The sequence below is a fragment of the Protopterus annectens genome, chromosome 12.part0, assembly GCF_019279795.1.
Source record: "Protopterus annectens isolate FY-2018-M chromosome 12.part0, PAN1.0, whole genome shotgun sequence".
Lineage (NCBI taxonomy): Eukaryota > Metazoa > Chordata > Ceratodontiformes > Protopteridae > Protopterus > Protopterus annectens.
The window spans coordinates 1297293665-1297315616 of NC_056746.1; the positions used below are offsets into that span (position 1 = coordinate 1297293665).

At 42.2% G+C, this 21952-nt stretch overlaps 1 protein-coding gene across 1 annotated transcript in view; it reads left to right on the forward strand.

Annotated features, from left to right (window-relative positions):
• The window catches only part of ASXL1 (ASXL transcriptional regulator 1), a gene marked incomplete in the record, with an annotated part of 1368406 nt that overhangs the window by 521500 nt on the left and 824954 nt on the right, over positions 1-21952 (forward strand). Inside the window, 1 exon segment of the mRNA XM_044090352.1 lies at positions 2723-2831. Within this exon segment, the coding sequence (XP_043946287.1) occupies positions 2723-2831 (109 nt within the window).

Sequence of the window (21952 nt, forward strand, 5' to 3'; positions counted from 1 at the left end):
GCATACTTTCCCCAAACATTAGAGTGGATGCTTTTTCTAGATCCAAAGCCACTCTTGCCTGGTCATTATTCTCTGGATTACTTGACAGTTCTCCTGTCTCTCTTCTTCCACCCATCTCACTTCTTAAGCTCTGAGAATCGCCCAACTGTTTGGAATACTGCAACAGTGATCTAAGGAAGAACATAATACAGCTGTGTAGGAACTTACTGTGACAGTAGATGACCTACTAATCACTATTGCAGTATTCCTTTACTCCCTGGCTTCTACCTTTTTCTTATTCTTACCTTTTTTCCTCATGGACCAGGTGGTATTACTGTCTTTCGTTTTTTTCCCCTCCTCTTAGCTGAAAAGTTTGTCTCAGTCCTTTTTAAGCTTATTGGCTTGGAGATGGTGTGAGGATTTATGCTCATATGTTCTTTTATGTATGTACTCTTACAACCATGGACGTGGGTCATACATTGGGTGTATGGTTATATGTAAGGTTTTGGATTTGGTACCCTAGGTGGACATTTAGGTTATTTGGCAAAATAGCTCAACTGTTTGGAATACTGCCACAGTAATCAGGATGACATCTGCTGCTGTGGTAAGTTCTTACACAGCTGTACTTTATGTTGCGAGGAATAACTTCTCACTTAACTCTTGCCCTCTTTATCTGAAATTGCTTAACTAGTTTGAGCTGCTCAGCTATTTAACTTACAATGTTATACATGCACCAGAAAAATGTCCAGCACTGCAGCTGTACTGTCCAAGTAGAGACTTTTCCTCAGCCAGTTAGCTCTTAGTAATCACAACTGAGTCTAGTAACTCAGCCGGAAGCTCACTATACTTCCTTTACATATGTAAACTCTGGAACACTATCTCAACATACCTAAATGAAACCATGAAACTTTCTGCCTTCAAGCCTTTATTAAAACACGTGGTCATGCACATGCACATGCTCCTCAGTTAGGTAACCTAATTTTCCTTTATCGGCTCGTACCCCATGTCCCTTTATACCTAACCTCAGTTGCCCTTCTGTACAACAGACCTTTCAGTCATTCCTCCTCAGTTTCCTTCCAACCTTAATTCCCACGTCACATTTCAATTCCTTTCTGACATTCCCACTTTATCCATCTCTTTTCAAATATATTTCACCACTTTCTTATAACCAGATTCTGTGTCTGTAAGTAGCCTATTACGTCCGCCATCCGTGACTCATCTGTAAAATGCCTCTTTCTCTTTGTTCTAGCTTTAACTACGGTCTGCCTACCAAGTAATGTTTCACACTCCTTACTTCAGTTTTATTTATTCCTAACATCTACTTTGTAACCTTCCTTTCCCAGTTCGTGTAAGTCATGTCGTGTGCTGTTTACATCAAAAACTATAAGCATATGAGATTTGAGAGGCGTAAATTGAAAGTTTGAAACTGAGCACAGTGGTTGAGACTGTATATTCATGTAAGGACCTGGGTAGATCAGCTTTGAATTTTTCTAATTGTATAAATTGTTTAGTGATAGCTATAGAACTATAGCTTGTACAAAAAGAAAGTCTAGAAAATCAGAAATGAAGTTGTTATATTAGATCCAAACTGGTGTATGGAATAATAATATAGAAACCTGTATGGAATAACAATACAGAAACCTTATAAGAAAGCTAGCATGAGTAAACTTTAGAGAGTACAGCGTAAATAATACCAAGGTCATCCGTGGATGTGAAAATTTGTTATGAAAGTCTAAAATATCTGAACTTGTACAGTGCCTCAAATATTTGAGACCTTATTCAGTTATATAGGGCATTTAGAGAAGACCTCTGGGAATGTTTGGGGTTATCAAAAATTAGTAGAGAATCATCAGACAACCTATGTAGAAGATTCTATAAAAATGAAAAGTGCACTAATTGGTTCTCTGAGAGAATATGTAATGCATGGAACAGATTAACAAACATTAAATCAAGCACTAGTTTCGATATTTTTAAGAACAGCCTGGACATGCATTATAGGAACAGCTGTTTGGGTATATTGGCAGGCTAGAAAGGCATTATTGCCTGTGCTTGAAATATTTGTGTGTGTGTGTAATGTCTGCTTATCTCACACACTGCATACATACTAAATGTTTTATATTTGGAATTTAATATTACATATAATGTCACCAGTGAAGAAGTAGCTGTTTTATCTTTTATTGTACTTGTTAGAACTATCTATGAAATGTAGCTTTGTTAAAAATGTGTTGTCATAGGTATTTTAAATGCGTCTGCTGCAGCTTTTCTCCCTGGGCCTCTATTGAAAATGAGCTTTGCCCAGTCGGACTTTCCCAGTAAACAAAGACAAAAATAAATAGTGCTGTAGTTTGTAGGTCAGCAGGGTGCTCCAGTTATGCCTGGGCTCAGTGGAAAATATAATGCGACTGAGGTAGATGCAGAGAGAGTTGTAACCCTTGGTTAGATATACCACAACGTAGTCTTTTCAGCTTTTGTGCTTTTCTTTCAAAATAGTTTCTGCTGCAGATGCAGGAAAGAAAAGCAGTTGTGCCACCCAGTGCTTTACATCTGTAAAAGATGAAGATATCAGTGTCCCCTGAAGTAACTGCTACAGTTTAGCATTTAGCTTTTAATTTCTTCTGTAAAATTGTGTACTAGTTTTCTTAAGAAGTCTTTAGTACCACTGTAACAGTTTCATACAAATGGCTTAAAATATTCTTAGCTTGTTTTTCATTTTGTAAAGTGTAACTTGTTTCCTGTATTGCAGTGGATCATCTCCCTTGGCATGCCTAAATGCAGTACTGCATTCAAATTCACGACCTGATGATGGGATCTTTTACAAGCTTCCTGGACGAATTAATCTTTTTACCTTGAAGGTAATGTATAGATTTGGCTGCATGCCCAGACGAAATGCAATGTTTAACACTAGTCATGATACTTGATGTTTTTATTTTCTTCTCTCTAAGTGATAAGTAGAAGCAAAGTTGGTGTATTGAATGAATTTATCTTGCTGCTTTTTCCAATATGAGAAGGAAAAATAAAAGGGGGATTCTAACTCTGTTGTATGTTACATCTGTAGTTATGTGAGTTGGATCAGTTTATGAACGGATCCCTTTGATGGTTTGGCACCCTGTTCAGGATGAGCTTCTATGCCTTGTGTCCATTGAAGGCTGCAATAGAGATGTGAGAATTGTTAGATGCAATGTAGTTGTTTCAGGGGTAAAGTTTGCACTAAATTGTCTGCTAGTATATTTGCTCTCTGTATTAGGTCTGAATGGGTGCTGCCATTTTTGCAAAGTTCAAAACTCTGTTGGGTGCCATTTCTGTGTTTCCTAATGTAACTAAAGAACTTCTCTTTGGCTTCAGAAGCAAATAATTTGTTCATGTTTTTCCTTACTAGCCATGGTAGTAGCATCTTTGATTTGAGGAATCTTAGCAACGGTTTAGGCATATGTGGAAGCCATGGAGCTAGAGGTGTAGGCCACTCTTGGATAAGCAAGTTGAACTCTTGCTCATGTCATTCCATGCTGACACGTAAACTGCAGTTGTCTAGAATGATCCCACCTACTAAGTCAATTGTTGAAGTCCATCATCTTTTCTTTATAAGTAGATTATAAGTAGATCTACTGGGTGAAGGAAGGAGTCCACTCTGGATCATTGACTTTGCCTGTATCGGACACATGCATAGGAAGATCCAACATGTCTCTCTTCCTCTGGGTTTTGAGTCTCGTCATTCATACACACATGGAATACTAAAAGGTTGCAGTCGTACACATCTGATGGAAAGGTCTTTAAGGCCCTTGTGATATCACAGATCTTTGCAACAGAAAGACAACTAACTGTAACTCTGCCTTTGTATTGTGTGGAGTCGGTTTGCCTCATAATAGTTACCATTTACTAAGGTGCAGCTGCTTTTACTTTGTTGGATTTGAGGTATTAGAGAGTTGTTCCAAAGTGACCTTAAATAACATAATTTTTCTACTGTCAGTTGACAAATGACCATAATATAGAGGCATTTTTTGGCTTAAGGGCATAGCTGTTTTGGAGTATTTTCTGCTTTGCAGGCCCCTTGGATGATACTAAAGTTCTGTTAATGATCAGAAAGTTTATAATGCACTTTATTTATAGCTTTAAGTGGAACTGATCTTTTTTTTTTTTTTTTTTTGGTGAATAATAGTGATTTGATCCCTAAACAACGTCCATCCATGACTGCATACATTTTTGTGCGTCTCAAGTTGGATTTTATTATTCTAGTCATAGTTCATTCTTTTTAACCTTGTTTAGCCATCTGTAACCAAATTGAAGACAAGACTGTACCTTAGCCTAACAAAGACTTTTGATAGCACACTTGCTTCAGGGGGTTCATGCCCACCTTTTATCTGGAACTACACATTGCCTTGAGTTTTCAGTATTGATGAAATGCATATAAGTTTTTTGTCCCAACCTCCTCTGAGTTGAGGTTTCTCTGTTTATCTTTTTTTTTTTTTGAAAGCTTATTCTCATCTTTTAACAGTGGTTAGAAGAATTTCAGGGATCCATGTTTTTTGTGCAGAGATGCCCATTAAGTAATTTCAGAACTATTTATGTTCATCATGTTCACTGCTGCATCAGCCTTGGCTATACGAGTTGTATCCAGCCAAGGATGTAACAGCCAGCTAAATTAACAAAGCTTCTGGGCACCTTCCACATGGCAGACTGTCCAGCAGCTCAAGCTGATCTTGGCTAAAAGACAAGTTTGAGTGCAAAGCCATTCAGAGCTTTCCTGCCAGGGGAGAGAGGGAGGCCGACCCCTAAAAGGACAATGCTAGGAACAACAAAATGTGTCCACATGATGGCTTTAAAAAAACACCAAACAAACAGGAGATGGAGGCAAAAATCAGCTATTGCAGCAGTGGTCATTCGAACATGTACTGTTCTGTTAAGTTCAACTTAGTCCGGTTGTCTAAATTCATCATATTGATCACTGCTGCAGTAGCCTTAGCTATATGGGTAGATCACCATAGCTAACTATATTTGGGAGGTAGAAGGAGAGTCTAGGAGCCCCTGGATAATGATCCTACCAAAGCTTGATCTAGCCCTAGAGCCGGAATCCAGCTTATACTGCTTTGTGAAATTATGTACAGAGGTCCAAGTTATTGCTTTTAAAATACTTACAGAATCCAACCCTTCCCAAAACACCATAGATAAAGCCAAGGCTCTGGTACAGTGGGTCTTGACCCTGCCTGGCATAGTGTTATGGTGAGTATAACAAAAGGAAATAGTCGTAGACAGGCATTTTGGAAGTGGTCGATTTTGGCACAGGTTGTCCCTTCTTGCATTTACAAGAAATAAAAACTTGATTCGAAGATCTGAATAATTTAGTTTTGTCAGAATAGTACTTAAGTTATCTGTGGGCATCCAAGGTGTGGAATATCCTTTCTCTTTAATTTTAATTTCAAGAAAGAAAATGGGGACGTGGATAATTTGACTTAAACTGATACCACTTCAGAAATGAAAGTAGTTCTCAAAGAAAATATGTCCCTATGGAAAGGGAGATATGTTTGACTTTCATAAGAGTTTGCAACTCAGATATACTTCTGACAGAGGTCAAGAAAAATCGGTAAAATTGTCTTCCATGTGAAGAACCTCGAGTAAGCCAGATTAGCTGGTCCAAATGGAGCAAATGTTAGGTGATAGCTTCTCTAACACAAAATTAAGATCCTAAGGAGGTGCCACAGGTTTTTTGGAAGCCTCCTATGCAAAACCCCTTTCAAGAACATTTTGACATGAGACTTCAGAGACTGCATTGAAAGAGGAGGACCCATGGGCAAACATGCTGAAATGGCAGATAAATGAACCTTGATAGAGGGATAAGAGGTACCGTAGAATAGTAACTCTGAAATATTGTAAAACCAGAGAACTGTTTGATCCAAGATAATTTCTTGAAGTAACCACTCTGTAATGTTGACACTGCAATGTTTTTTTTTCTTGCCTAGATGGGGTAAGATTTGGCTTGTAGTATTTAGTATTTTGTTTTATTTGTACAACTGGGTTAGTCCCTCCTAAGCCAATAGCCTTTGTTTCAGGGGCATATTCATACTAAACATTATCCTCATGCCCCTTGCCAAAAGGGCACCAAATAGCTAAACAGCTGTTTATATCTTTACGCAGTTACATTTTCTGTTGGGAAACCCATATGCCTATTGCTTATGCGATGAAGGGGTATAGGGCATACCACTGTAGGGGGGTTGTTTAGGAGGCATTTGTGCAACAGTTTTTTTTTTTACACAGAAACCTCTAAGCCAGTGATCCTTATTGTCATAAAGTGTTATGGACCTTTCTTATGTCAAGGCATCATTTATTAGGATGGATTCTTCACTACTTTGTTATCCACTAGGTCTTACCAGTGGTGCCCCTTCCTTCACAGGGTTGCCCATTCATTCTTGTCTCAAGGGTGCTAACCTTATGGCTCTTTATTCCCTGCAGAAAGGTAAAAGCTGGCCAGTAGGGAGTGAGCCACACTGCTGCAGCAAGTAAACATGCCTGTGTTCCCCTTGGAGCTCCTTTATTATTGCAGTGGCTACGAGGTGCATGTGTCCCTCCAAATGCATGCTGGTTTCTAGCCACTTGTTACTCCAGTGCTCTGCAAGTTTGAACTGTGCCTTTTGCACCTACTGCTTCCTCTAGGCATCAGTCAAGTGGCTTTCCATAAGTAACCCCCCCCCCCCCCCCCCACTGAGGATGCGCCACCTTCAACCGCTCACTCCTGTCCTTGCCTCCACAACTCCCTTCAGTGCCCATGCTGCTAATAAGACACAGGTCTTCTACATTTCATCTCTCTGCTCCACAGAAGCAGAATATTTCCATATTTTGAATTAACACAGTCATGAGATGCATGATCGCTAGTTCTAAGGATCCTAGAGAAGGGACATTTTTTGTTAAGTCATATTTGGTGTACAAGTTATGGTCACATGAAATGTACAGAATTATGATCAGTAGCCTTTGATGCTACTGGCCAGAATTAGTCCGGAAGGGTGTTGAATTGTTGGGTCTTGCTACTCCAGAAGTTCAGGTGCCGGGGTGTAGGTGTTTGAGTAGATCAATGTTGCAGTACATGCTCCCACTCTCCAAGCCTTCTATCTGCTGACCACTTTTCTCTCCCTTGTTGGGTGCAAGAGGTAGAGGAGCTCGCTGAAGATAGTCATCTTATCTCCATCATGCCCTGCCTGCCTCCTGTGATATTCCTTGTCACTCAAATCAGACAACTGGGGAGGTCATACTGTCCTCCAGCATCAGGCTGCTTGTTCATGACTTAAAGCGTCTATATCATATCAAAGACACAAAATGTCAAACGCTCAAAAGAGCGAAAATTCCCAAACTCTTAAGTCCGTATTGTGGGGGGGCTGCCCCCCGCTAAATATATATTCTAAGTCTGAGATTGCAGTACAGTGAGGAAAGGGCAAATATCCCAATCTTCACCGTACTGAGATCTCAAACTTCGAGTTTTTGGCACTTTCACTATTTTTATGTTCGACATTTTGAATTTGCGATAACGTGATATAGATCCGACTTAGAGTTGAAGATGGCTCCAACGGACAGGCTTCTTATACCCGGACGTCCAGAAGTCTGTCTTCAGACCGCCATCTGCTAGGGGATGATAAGACACTGGAAATCTGATCAGTTGCGAGCTTCTGCATGGCAGGAAGACCCCACAAATCAGTACTATAGCATTGATCTACTCTAACTTCTACAATTTTTTTAAGTATATTTTTTCGTGTGACCTACCCAAACTACCCCTAGTAATATAAATGCTCTTTCGGGTCTCCCTGACAAGAAGCTACTAACCAAGTGGGACTAACCCTGTCAACGAAGAATAAATGGTAAGTCAATAAATAAGCAATAAGGAGTACGCATACAGGGCTTTAAAAAACAGTGAAAATGAGGCCCTAAAAAGAAAGGAATAATTTTCTAAAAATGGACAGTCTCTTTTCAATCAGCGTTTTTGTCCACCTGTTCATGTTGCTCTTACCATGGCAACCTTTTTATGTCTCTTGAGACTTCACCTTCCCTTGTGGCATCAGACTGTTTTAGCTAGATGGGTTCTGAAGGTAATCTAACAGGGGTGCAGTTGGTGGTGGGAATCTATTCCCCTCTTTCCAAGGGATATCCCCTTGTCCAAGGAACCAGGTTGTTCCTTCTCCTCCAGTCCTGCAACTCATGTCTCAGGGAATCTTGTCTCCTCATCCCTTAGGTAAAGGTTCTTATGCAAGAATATTTCTTGTTCCCAAAACAGAAGGATCCTGAAGGCCTGTACTAGGTTTTTCTTTTCTAAAAGTTTTTGTTTAGATTACAAAGTTTGAAATTCTCTCTAGTTTCCACCTCCGATCCCCCCTCCAACTTGCATGATAAAGCTGAATCAAAGGACACCTGTTATTACATTTCCATTGCAGAGCATTTTGTGTGTTTTCTTACTACCTGATGCATCTGGAATACATTATCAGTTCTCTTTCACCCTTTGTACTTTCCAGGGCAGCAAGGGTACTCACCAAATGCATGGCTCTAGTCATTGCTTACTCCAGATGTCCAAGGTATTCACATTTATTTTTCCATGTTTGGATGATTGTCTTACTTTGCAGACTCTTTTTCAGCTGTCCAAAGTCTCTAGCAGGTATTCAGGAACTTCTCAATATGGGTGTTTAAATATACTTTCAAAAGCCTTATCTTATCCCTTATCACAGAATGATTTTCGTGAGATGTTTATTGCACTTCACCTTGGGATGAGCCTTTCTTCCTCCAGACAAAATAAACATGTTTGAACAATTCTTCCTGAATTTCTCCAGTCAAATCCAGTTAAAACCATGCATGTGCCAGTGAGTTTCTCAGGATCCTGGAGTGCAATGACATTGATTCTTATGCTTCCCCAGTGCCAGACTATGCATAAACACAATTACAGTGGTACTGCAGAACACTCCGGACTCAGCATCTGCACCCTTCGCCTTTCAGGTCCCAGTTCTGGGATTTTTAAAGAGGGAGATTGGGTGGTGGGCTAGAAAGATAGCTTGCAGTCCAGGTTGTCCATTTTCCCTCCCTAACCCCCAGTCAGACCTGATGTAAGGAGTGGCTTCAGAAGTGGGGAAAGTGCATTAAAAAAACATCAGAGTAACGTTGGCCCTTATCATTGATTTGACTTTGAAGGCCTTAAATAGTCTCTGGTCTCCAGAAACTCTGCAGCTATACACAGACCACACCACAGTGACATAGTACATACGTGAACAAATGGGGGATACCAAATTTTGCCCTGTGTGCACACTTGCTGTGATAGCCTGGGATGTGGCAACTCAGCTCAGTTTATCCCATCTGGTGTCATATATTGTCATATCAAAACTTGTTTGCAGACAACCTCAGAAAGGACCACAACAGAGCCCTTTGAATGGAAACTTCATCCCAGGGAGTCTTCAAAGAATTGATTCAACTGTGTGAGCAGCTCATGTAGATCTGTTTTGCCTCCCTTCAGAACAGACAGCTAAAGAAGTTCTGCTCCAGGACTCCTTGTAAATGGGCTCAGAATGCAGGTGCTTTCTCTTTCTCATGGAAGGAAATGCTCCTGTGTTTTTTTCTTCCTTTTCATTGATATCCAGGGTTGTTAAGATCCATACTCTCCTAAAATGGTAGAGTTCACTCCCTTTGACCAAGACAAGAGTGGTTCTTGAGTTGCTGTCCATTGGTCTTTAATATTCCTCTATCAAGTTGTTTGTCAGCAGTCTCTGCTTATCTGTCTTTTGATCTCATTCCCTGCCCTCATTTTTAAATGCTCAAGCTGTACTGTCTTTAAAAGAGATATTACATATTCATCCACCAAGGAAACTGGTAGCTCCTTCTTTGGGATCTGAACTTTATGCTTGAGAAGCTTACTCTTTTTCCATTTGAACCAGCTGAAGAAGCTGAATTGAGGTTCTTAACTTGGAAGACTTGCACATTACCCTGACATCTACTAGGAGAATCCGTTGCAAGCACTTTTGACGAGTTTAACCCTAGCTTGTTATCCACACGACTATGGATGTTCTTCGTTCCCCATTGCTGCAGTCCTTACTATTGGGTATAGTCCGCGTCCAGTCGGCCCGAATACCAGAGTATAAGGCTGACGTCGGTCAGGGCGCATTAGACTGACGTCAGTACGTCAGGGTACTAATGCGCATGACCGACGTCATATCCTCAGTCTTTTTTGCCGCATGGTCCGATGCAGAAGCAGTTTTGCGAGTGCAGGTTGGCGTTCTGAAATATTTCCGAAACCGGAGTTTCAGACCGAAACAGAGTTGGCTAAGTACCCCGTTGGGGAACATTTTGGTTTTTTCTTGCCTCAGTATTTAACCGGATGTCAGAAAAAGTGAATAACTGTATTTCTTGTGGGAAACAGATACCTCATAGGGATTACCATACCTTGTGTATACCTTGTTTAGGGCCTGAGCACGACGTTGTTGGTTGCCGCTCTTGTGCTAGGTTTAACAAACGCACTATTAAGAGGAGGTTAGACTGTGCCAGGTTAGTGTTTGGGAAGCGTTGCAATTATACAATGCCGTCGGATGCTCCGGCCCGCTTCCAAGAAGCGCAAGGACAAAACAGCGAAGCCTAGGGTTGATGAACCGGCAGTCCCGGACGTCGGTTCTTTAGAAGGCTCAGTGGAGCCAGAGGTTTTGCCAGGAGTTTCCATGGAGTCTCAGGCAGAAACTTTACTGTTACAGGATGTGCCTTCTCAGGAGGTAGGCCAGGCTGAGGGCGCTTCTCAGGTAACTGTTCTTCCCTCTCTTCCCAAGGTAGTTAGAGCCTCTCCTTCTGTTGCCAAAATTTCTTTGAGAGGTAGGCCAAGTTCAGCTTCAGTGGGGGCTTCTCCTAGCATTTCGGGTTCTGTACCTAAGAAACATATGCTTAAAATGGCAGAAGATTTGATTACTATGATTAGAGGTTCTATGCCCCCTCCTGATAAGAGGCCTAGGGTGCAACCGGAGTTTGATAGTTTTGAACAGTGTTCAGAGGCTTCAGAGTCTTCTGCGGAAGACTTGCAGGAGTATCCTACTTATTCTGATTCTGATGTGGATGATTCCACTCCTACAGCTTCTCCTCCTGAGGATTTCTCATTTTCAGAGACTCTGCATTCCATGAGGGAGCACTTTAAATGGGAAGGCCAGGATTACTCTGATTCCAGGAAAAGGCTTAGGGAGTTCTTGTTTTTACCCCAGCATAGGCCCTTAGCTATTCCTCCTGTGTTGAATGTGGTGGAAGATGTTTTTGCAGAGGCTTCCCTGAACCCTGACTCTTTGCCTCCTGCTCCTGTTAAGCCTGATAGGTATTATAGGGTGCCCGAAGTTCATAAGTATTTGTTTAAGAGTCCTAGGGCGGACCCAGAAACTATTTCTCAAGGGCCTAAAGGTGTTAAGGCTTCTGTGGTTAAAAATCCTGTTCCCACTGATAAAGAGGCAAGGGCTTTGGATAGGTGGGGAAAGAAAGTGTATACTTCTTCCACTCTAGCCATGAGAGCGTTGAATTGCCAGTTTCACATGCTAAAATATCAGAATTATCTCCTTTCACAATTAAAATCTAAGGTGGATGCTTTGGCGGAAGGTATTGAGTGTAAAGAGTTGCTGGATTTGGTTCATGTGTCTGAACAAGTGGGTAAGCATTCTTTGCAATGTGGTTTTGATGCTGTACAGGCCTCCTCGAGGGTGGCTGCTACTAGTTCTGTTCTTCGCAGGCATGCCTGGTTGAGGGATCAGAATTTAGCTGAGCATGTTAAGACAAGGATTTTGGATGCTCCTTTACAGTCTGATGTGTTGTTTGGATCGCCTGTGGAAGCAGTTTTAAAGAAAATGGAGGACAAAGCTAAGTCTATGCAAACTGTTAAAGATTTTTGCAGGTGCAGCCACCAAGTTTAGTAGAAATTGGCCTGCTAAGGGGTGGACATATCCTGCTTATGATTCCCAGTCTAGGGGTAGGTCTAGGCGTGGTAGGGGCAGGGCTCAAGGTTCTTTTAGGCCTAGAACAGGAGTTCACCTGCTCAGACTTCTGGTGAGGGCAGGGGTCAGTCCTTTCGTAAACAGACCCAATGACCTGTCTTTTCAGCTGCCAGTAGATTCTCGTCTGGCAGCTCCTTTGGGAGGAAGACTGTCTCTTTTCAAAGAAAATTGGGATTTAATTACTCAAGACAAATGGGTGTTGGATATCATTCACCACGGTTACAGATTTTATTTCCATACAATGCCCCTTTCAAAGGCATGCCAGACGTTCCTCCTCCACAAAGAAAAGAGGCTCACAAGCAAGTTTCTCAGTTACTCCAGATGGGGGCTATTCAGCCAGTCCCTGTATCAGAAAGGGGCCTAGGATTTTATTCTCGCCTGTTCCTAGTACCAAAGAAGGGGAACACGTGGAGACCAATTTTGGATTTATCTCTCCTCAACACTTTTCTGGACATTCCCAAGTTCAAGATGTTGACGTTACAACAGCTTTTACCTCTGCTGGGCAAAGATCACTGGATGGTAACTTTAGATCTCAAGGAAGCTTACCTTCATGTGCCTATAAGGCTAAGTTGCAGGAAGTATCTGCGTTTCGAGCTGGAAATTCTCATTATCAGTTCTCTGCATTGCCCTTTGGCTTATCTACTGCCAGAGTATTCACAAAGGTTCTGGCTCCAGTGATAGCTTACTTCAGGCTTCAAGGAATTCAAATCTATCCTTACTTGGACGACTGCCTGATTCTGGCTCAAGAAAAGGAAGACCTTCTACAGCATCTGGAATATGTTATAGCAGTGCTAAGATGCCTAGGGTATTCTGTGAACGAAATAAAGTCCAGTCTAGTACCCTCTCAAGACATGTGCTTTCTGGGTGTGAGACTGAATACAGCAGCCCAGATGGCCTTTTAACCCCGGACAAACAAAAGAGTCTATCACTTTACTTCCATCAACTATCTCATCAGTCCGTGCTGACTGCAAGGACAGTCCTTCAAGCATTAGGGTTCATGGCATCTTGTATTCTGGTGCTTCCCAATGCCAAACTGCATATGAGGAAGCTACAATGGTATCTCAAAAATGTATGGACACAGCACTGCCAGGATTTGGACACTGTCATTCAAATAATACCTTGCCTTCAAAATGAATTTTTGTGGTGGGCTCAGGAATGTCACCTAAACAAGGGACTCTCTGTGACCCGGCCAGAGGCGAGTCAGATTTTAACAACAGATGCCTCGGACATTGCTTGGGGAGCTCATCTAAATGGAAAGTGGATACAAGACAAGTGGCCTGCCAGACTACAGCATCTACATATCAACATGAAGGAGATGTTAGCAGTCCAGTTTGCATTAATGGCTTTCAAGGAGTTACTTCTTCCAGGGCAGGTGTTGATTCTAACAGACAACACAACTGTCATGTGGTACATCAACAAGCAAGGGGGAACACATTCTTATCCTCTATGCAGGCAAGCAATGATTTTATGGGAGACTGCGCTAAGCTTGCAACTTACTCTTCAGGCAAGGTTTCTGCCAGGAGCACAGAACTCCTTAGCAGATGTGTTAAGCAGACAAATCATGGATCCCCACGAGTGGAAACTGGATCTTCATGTATTTCAGAGATTGACAGTGTCATGGGGAACTCCAGACATAGATCTGTTCGCTTCTCCACTAAACCACCAGCTGCCAAAGTATTGCACAAAGGGGTTTCATCACACAGCTTGGAAAGTGGATGCTCTGTCTTTCAGTTGGAAAAACCTTCATGTGTATGCCTTTCCACCTCTACCTCTTCTTCCAAAGGTACTATTAAAGGTCAGACAAGACAGGCCAAGGATGATTTTGATAGCTCCAGATTGGCCTCGGCAACACTGGTACCCACTACTACGGAGTCTGGTAAAGAAGCCTCCATGGCCTTTACCTCTGATTCCTCATCTGTTATCTCAGAAGGACGGTCATCTGCTCAATGTCAAGCTTCACTCTCTTCATCTAACAGCCTGGCATATTCTGTGTTGAGACACAGCAGGTCTCAACTTCCTCAACAAGTTTTAAATGTGATTATGGAAGCTAGAAGACCTAGTACAAGGAAAGTGTACGCAGAAAAATGGAAGAGATTTTTATTTTGGAGTACAGCAAAGAATTTGGAGATTTCTGAGCCTAATTTGAGTGTGGCTCTTCAATATCTTACTGAGTTATTGGACAAAGGTTTGTCCTTCTCTTCCATTAAGATTCATGCTGCAGCAATTTCAGCTCACTATGATTGTGATCCACCATTGTTTTCATCCTTTGTTCAAGCAGTTTCTTAGAGGGGCAAAGAATATAAGACCCCACGAGAGCTCCTACTCCTGCTTGGGATCTCAATTTTGTGTTGGAAAAACTTACTCTACAACCTTTTGAGCCTGCGCTACTGCTGAATTGAAATACTTGTCATGGAAGACTGCTTTTCTGTTGGCTATTACTTCTGCAAGAAAGGTGTCTGAGTTGCAGGCCCTTATGGCAGTAGAGCCCTTTTTGATTTTCCATAAGGATAGGGTATCATTACGTACTAATCCTTCCTTTATGCCTAAGGTGGTTTCTAGTGTGGCTTTAAACCAAACTATTCATTTGCCTACTTTTTATGCAGACCCCCAAAATAAAGGGGAAAAGATTTTGCACACTTTAGATGTACACAGGCAATTGCGTTATTATTTAAGCAGGACTAAGGATTTCAGGCAGTCTCAGCAGTTGTTTGTTTCTTTTGCTTTGAGTTCACAGGGCAAGCCTGTGTCAAAACAAACTATTTCTAGGTGGATTGGCTTTTGCATTGCATTTTGTTATTCCCATCATGGCAAGGAGATTCCAGCTGGGATTAGGCCTCATTCCACTAGGGCTACTGCCACTTCAACAGCATTTCTAAGGGGTGGCAACTAAGGATATTTTGGAAGCAGCTACTTGGAGTTCAGTGCATACTTTCTCTAAGCATTATCACCTTCCTATCTACTCTAAGTCTAGGGCTGGTTTTGCCACAGCTGTTTTGCAAGGCATGTTGTCAGCTCCTGCTTCTTTATGATTTGCCAGCCTCCCTTACCTCTGCTTTGGGATTCTACCCAATAGTAAGGACTGCAGCAATGGGGAACGAAGAACATAGTACAGTTTTGTACCTACCATAAATGTAGATGTTCGAGGATCCCCATTGCTGCAGTCCAATTTACCTCCCTCCTTCACCACTGTGATTAGGGGTGGTTGTGTAGGTGAGGTTACATGCTTATATTTTTGTATATATTCTTGTATATATTGTACATATTTTTGGTGCAGGTATTTTGGGCCTTGTCTTTTTAGGGTCTTCTGACATCTGGGGCAAGAAAAGACTGAGGATATGACGTCGGTCATGCGCATTAGTACCCTGACGTACTGACGTCAGTCTAATGCGCCCTGACCGACGTCAGCCTTATACTCTGGTATTCGGGCCGACTGGACAGCGGACTATACCCAATAGTAAGGACTGCAGCAATGGGGATCCTCGAACATCTACATTTATGGTAGGTACAAAACTGTACTTTTCTTTGAGAGCAAATCCCACATTTGTCTAAAGTGGTCTGTTTACTTTATGCCATACTATTAATCTCTGTTTTCTTTCCTGAACCTAAGAATAAGGGAGAGAAAATCCATCACACTTAATCCACAGGCAGCTCATATGCTACCTATTCAAAATTCAAACCTTCTGGAAAGCTGATTAGATCTTTGCTACGAAGATAAGAGGAAATTACAGCTAATGTCAGAACAGACCATTTTCAAGTGGTTTTCTCCTGCTTTTGCCTTTAGTTGTACTCTATGATAAGGAACTTCAGGCAAGGTTGCAACCTGTTCCTCAAGGATGCTTGATTCTTTGGTGGTTTTTCTGGAAAGGGATGGACTCTTTAAGTATTCGACAGGCAGTGCAAGGCACTACAAAATTATTTTAACAGCTCCAGAAGGGCTTTGCTACAACTATTCTCCAAGGGCTTTTGGAGTCTTAATTTATTGGCCACCTTTTTTATTCCCTTCTTTTGTCATTATCTAAGCTATGGTAATCTACCCATGTAATTTAAGTTACTGCATCAGTGTTACGTCTGAACGTACTACAGTTATGCAAGAGAAAGTCACTGTAACGGTAGATGTTTTATCACATTATTGGTTCCCTCCCATTTTATTGCTTGAATTGTTGGTGTTGTCTTTGTGGATTTATGTACCTATTTTCTATAGTTTGATTTGTTTTCTAGCATTATTTTCAGGGCTGTGGCCTTGTTCCTGGGCAAAAAATGCTCTGAAGCTTTTCACACTCCATCTGTTATTTTATGGAGTTATGCTAGAGTTCCTTACAGATGGAGAGTGTGTGAAAGGCTTCCTTATGTTTGTGAAACTGGCCGGTCATAAGGGATATAGCCCATATAGTTTAGGCTTCTGCAACACTTTTCTCTTAAAACATCTGTTATGGGAAGTTTTACTTGCACAACTGTACTTTCGAGCTTTCAGCAGTTCATTCTTTATTGGCCCTATCCTGAAGCCCAGCAGTTTGTAGCAGGTCACCTGAGCAAGGCCATGTCAAAGACTTCGCCATTCAGATGATTCACATCTACTGGTACTCCTTTGACAAGTTCTCTTGTAACCCAGTCATAAAATGAGGTCTGTTTTTTGTTTGACAGCAACTCCTAGCTACATACCAGTGTGTGTTGTGTGCTAGGAAGCCAGCGCAGTTTTCCTAAAAGTCTCTATTATAGGTTCATAGGTTGGTACTAGGCTATTGGCCCTAGGGCCTATACAAGCCTAGCCATAACAATTCTCTGGATATTTCTTCCCATAATATTTACTTCTCTGGACCCCTGTCTAGCAGGGCGACTGACATGATCCCCGGGGTGAATTTCCTATTTCCCATCCAATCATCAAGGTTCCTTTTGAAGAGGGCCAAGGAGGCGCTGTGCTTGACATGTATGGGCAGTCTATTCCAGAGTATGGGGAGTCTCTGGGTCAGGAACCTATTCCTCCAGCGTGTTTTGTTCATTGTGATGACAAGGTTTAGATCCCTGGAGCATGTGGCTCTGAGGGTTTGGGATTTCTTTTAGTGGAGCATGTCCAACAGCTCAAGGTTTGACGTGGCCTTGTAGGTTAAGCAGAGATCGCCTCTGAGTAGACGATATGTCACAAAGTATAGCTGGAGTTTTTTTAGACTGTCAGCATATGGCATCTGCTTTAGGCCTGTCATTCTTTTATTGAACTATTTCTGTGGCTTTTCCAGCTGTTGCAGATGTCTTGTGAGGTACATACCAAACATGGCATTATACTCTATAATGGCTCTAATGAGGGATGAGTACAGTGGGACAATGACCTCCTTTTTTCTGGATGAAAAGCCCTTAGTGATGAGGTGTGCCACATAGAAGGATTTCCTGATTGTTGTGGTGATGTGGTTATCGTAAGTGAGTCCACTGTCCACCTGTGTCCCTAAGTCTCTCATCACACTTTCGATGTTTAGTGTACTGCCACCTATGTGGTAATTTATGGGTACATTTTTTTTCCAAAGTGGATAACTATACTTTTCTTGGCATTAAGCTTGAGCCCATGGCATCTGTTTCTGTAAGGCCCTTTTGTAGAATATCCACATCATTTGGGGATTCAGTAATGGCTCCCAGTTTGCAGTCATCTGCAAACTTTGTTAGGCCAGGGTCCCTTAGTGTTGGCCTGTACTTCAGAGATGTAGATGCCAAACGAGTGATCCCAGGACTGAACCCTGAGGTACTCCACTTGTCTGTAGCTGGATTTGGAGTCGGCTACTTTTACAGTCTCGGTTCTGTCAGTAAGCCAGTTGGCAACCCATCGAGTGATGTAGGGATTTATGCCCAGCTTAGTAAGTTTATCTATGATTCCAGAGTGGGGTATGGTGTCGAAGGCCTTGGTGAGGTCCAGATAGTTTGTGGACTGCCTTACCCTCGTCCACAGCTCTGGAGACTGATTCAAAGAAGTCCGTCAGATTCAGGAGATAAGATCGGCCCTTCACAAACCGAAACTGGGTGGGGTCCAGAGTTTGAAGGTTGCCAATGTCTTTGTTTATAAGTTCCATGCCCTTGCAGATCAGGCTGGTCAGACTGATGGGACGGTAGTTCCCGGGATCCAAGGTGGATCCACCGTTGTGGAGTGGGATAACTCTCTAGCTGTACACCACTCAGTGGGCACGAAGCCTGAGGTGAGGCTATGATTAAACATGACACTTAGGTGAGGTGCCAGTTAATTTTGTAGATCATGTAGTACACAGCCTGGGATGTCATCTGGTCCCATGGATGCTGTATTCTTAGCTTTGGAGAGTGCGGTTTCTACCTGTGTGGCCGTGATTATCGGAATTTGGCAATCTTTTGGTATTGAGATGGGCTTTTTAGGTGATGAGAGGGGGGGTGAAGTTGGCACTAAATCGATCTGCCAGGATATTGGCAATATCCTTGGGATCAGTATATTTAATGCCATTCCGTTGTAGCTCAGAGCAGGTCTGAGCATTGCCATTTAGATTCTTGACATAACTATAGAATTTCCTTGTAGTTGTCTTTGGAATCTTTGGCAATTTTATTTTCGTAACTGGCGTTTGAGGATTTTATGAGGGATCTCCGCTTCTTACTGAGGCTGGTGAGGAAGTTTTTGCATCCTGGGATTTTCCTCTTTTCTGCAACAGTTTCTTCCTTCTGTTGTATAGTTTGTTTATAGCAGGGGACCACCAGATTGGCTTCCTTTTTTTTGAGAAGAGCATCTTGGTTCTATTTGGGATGGCACGATTCATGCACGAGTGGATGTGCTTGTACAGTGCCTTATTGGATTCTGCAGTCGAACTTTCAGATCCCGTCTGCTACTTCTGTTGGGCATTTTAGGCTGTCATTCCTGTAGTTCACTGAATCTAATTTTTTTCCTACTTGTATGTTAATTGGTAACACCCTTGGTGTCTTCTGTTGCTGAGGAAGCTGTGCACGATTTTTCAAACGTCTCCTGTATTGGCTTATCGGAAAGTGGAACCTGATTCCTAGGTGCTATGCTGGCAAGCTCATCTCTTATTTGTGCTGTCTCTTGCTAACCAGCTCTTTGTCTGCATCCTCCAGAACTCTCAATGGCTGTATACAGTCTTTTGCACTTCCCCTTCACTGTAGCATTCTTTCCTCCATATATTTTTGTGCAAGTACTTGTCAGGGTTAATTCATAACCTGTTCTTTTTCTCTGTTTTCCATGATATCCTTCCTGTCCTTACTGAGTGCAGGAAAGCATGCCCCATGCTTCATTCCTTTTCGCATTTTTACATAAAAAGCCTTTATTCCCCTTCTTAGTAACTTATGTTAACTCCCGTTTGACCATTCCTTTTGCTGCTGTTTTGCTTGCAACTCAAACTGTGGCTGTTGACTTCTACTGCACATGATCTAGACCTCATCCTTTGATCTAATCACTAGCCACCTTTTGCTTTTTCCTCAAACGTCCTTAACTTCACACACTCCTATCTTTGACCTATTCCCATAGTTCATTGCCCTTGATAGTGTTTCAAGACTCTTAACTCATCTATGAGCATCTTCCAAACTCAACATAATTACCTCCCCAGAAAAGTATACATGCATATACTTTGGGTTTGTAAGCCCCAACAACCTCAAACTCTCAGTGGTATAATTACTGTTAGCTAATGGAGCCTTCACCTTGGCATTCCTGATAATCACCTCTGTGGTTAGAGCAACATACAGAAATTTGTAGTAGCAGAAACACTACTGCGCCAGTTTTCAGAAACTTCTAATGTTCAGAGACCCCATTCACTCCCCATTCGGTTTATTCCACAGTTTAGTTTCCCAGTGTCCTTGTGACAGATTTAGAGCTCCTCGTGAGTATAATTTTTCTCCTTTATCCCCCACACTTGTATGCTTTTCCTGTACTTTTCTGGAGGCTGATGTATTTTCATTCTTCCAGCACTCATTTTTCTTCTACCGTATCTGCATTAACTGCCAAAGTGCTTCTGACCCTTGTCAGTGTCCATCTTTCATCACCTTCATAGACTGTTATTGCTGTCTGATCTCTCATTTGATTCCTTCCTTTTATGAACAGTACTACTTCTATCTATTTAATACTTTGACATTCTTTAACAGTATTTTATCTGGAGTTTACATGTCTTTTCTCTCCTGTTTTTGGCCTGTTTTTATGATGTCAGCTGTGTCCTCTTTACTCCTGCATTATTGTCTGCAGCACCACTTTCTTTGGACTCCTTTACACTGAGTAGTAAGTCTACCTAACATTATTCATAATCATCCTGTTTTTCCTCCTTTATTGTGTGTCTGCATATGTTACCTCCCATCCATATTTGCTTGTTTATCTAGTCTTCCATCTTGGCTTAAAGGTATAGATGTGGAGGTGCACCTTTCTAACCCAAGTCTGCAGTGCCTTTCTTTCTGGTCTGAGATGTAAACTGTACCTGCTATTAAGTTGTGTTCTCCAGGCTTTCTGCCATCAACTATTCCTGTGTTGCTCTTCTTATATATTGCCATACTGAGTCACTTCTTCTTTCGGCTGCTCCCGTTAGGGGTCGCCACAGCAGATCAATTGTTTCCATTTCTTCCTGTCCCCTGCATCTTGCTCTGTCACACCAACCACCTGCATGTCCTCTCTCACCACATCCATAAACCTTATATTAGGCCTCCCTCTTTTCCTGTTACTTGGCAGTTTCATCCTTATCATCTTTTTCCCAATATACTCTGCATCCCTCCTCAGCACATGTCCAAGCCAACGTAATCTTGCCTCTCTGGCTTGGTGTCCAAACCTTCCAACCTGGGCTGACCCTCTAATATACTTATTCCTAATCCTGTCCATCCTAGTCACACCCAGTGCAAATCTTAATATCTTCAACTCTGCCACATCAAGCTCTGACTCCTGCCTTTTTGTCAATGCCACTGTCTCCAACCCATATAACATAGCTGGTCTCACTACCCTCTTGTAGACCTTCCCTTTCACTCTTACTGGTACTCATCTGTCACAAATCATTCCTGACACTCTTCTCCACCCACTCCATCCTGCCTGTACTCTCTTCTTCACCTGTCTTCCACACTCACCATTACTCTGAACTGTTGATCCCAAGTATTTAAACTCATCCACCTTCGCCACCTCTACTCCCTGCATCCTCACCATTCCTCTATCCTCCCTCTCATTCACACACATGCATTCTGTCTTAGTCCTGCTGACCTTCATTCCTCTTCTCTCTAGAGCATATCTCCACCTCTCCAGAGTCTCCTCCACCTGTTCTCTAATCTCACTACAGCTCACAATGTCATCTGCAAACACCATAGTCCATGGGGACTCCTGTCTGATCTCGTCTGTCAACCTGTCCACCACCATTGCAAATAAGAAAGTGCTCAGAGCTGATCCTTGATGTAATTCCACCTCCACCTTAAACTCATCCGTCACTCCCACCGCATACCTCACCGCTGTCACACTACCCTCATACATATCCTGTACCACTCTTACATACTTCTCGGACACTCCCGACTTCCTCATACAATACCACAACTCCTCCCTAGGTACCCTGTCATATACTTTTTCTAAATCCACAAAGATACAATGCAACTCCTTCTGACCTTCTCTGTACTTCTCCGTCAACACTCAGAGCAAACATCGCATCTTTAGTCCTCTTTCCTGGCATGAAACCATACTGCTGATCACTAATCATCACCTCCCTTCTTAACCTAGCTTCCACTACTCTTTCCCATAACTTCATGCTGTGACTGATCAGTTTAATCCCTCTGTAGTAACTACAGCTCTGCACATCACTCTTATTCTTAAAAATCGGCACCAAAACACTTTTTCTCCATTCCTCAGGCATCCCCTCACTTTCCAAGATTTCATTAAACAATCTAGTTTAAAAACTCCACTGCCATTTCACCTTAACACCTCCATGCTTCCACAGGTATGTCATCTGGACCAACAGCCTTTTCCGTTCTTCATCCTCTTCATAGCTGTCCTTACTTCCTCCTTGCTAATCCACTGCACATCATGATTCACTATCCGCACATCATCCTAC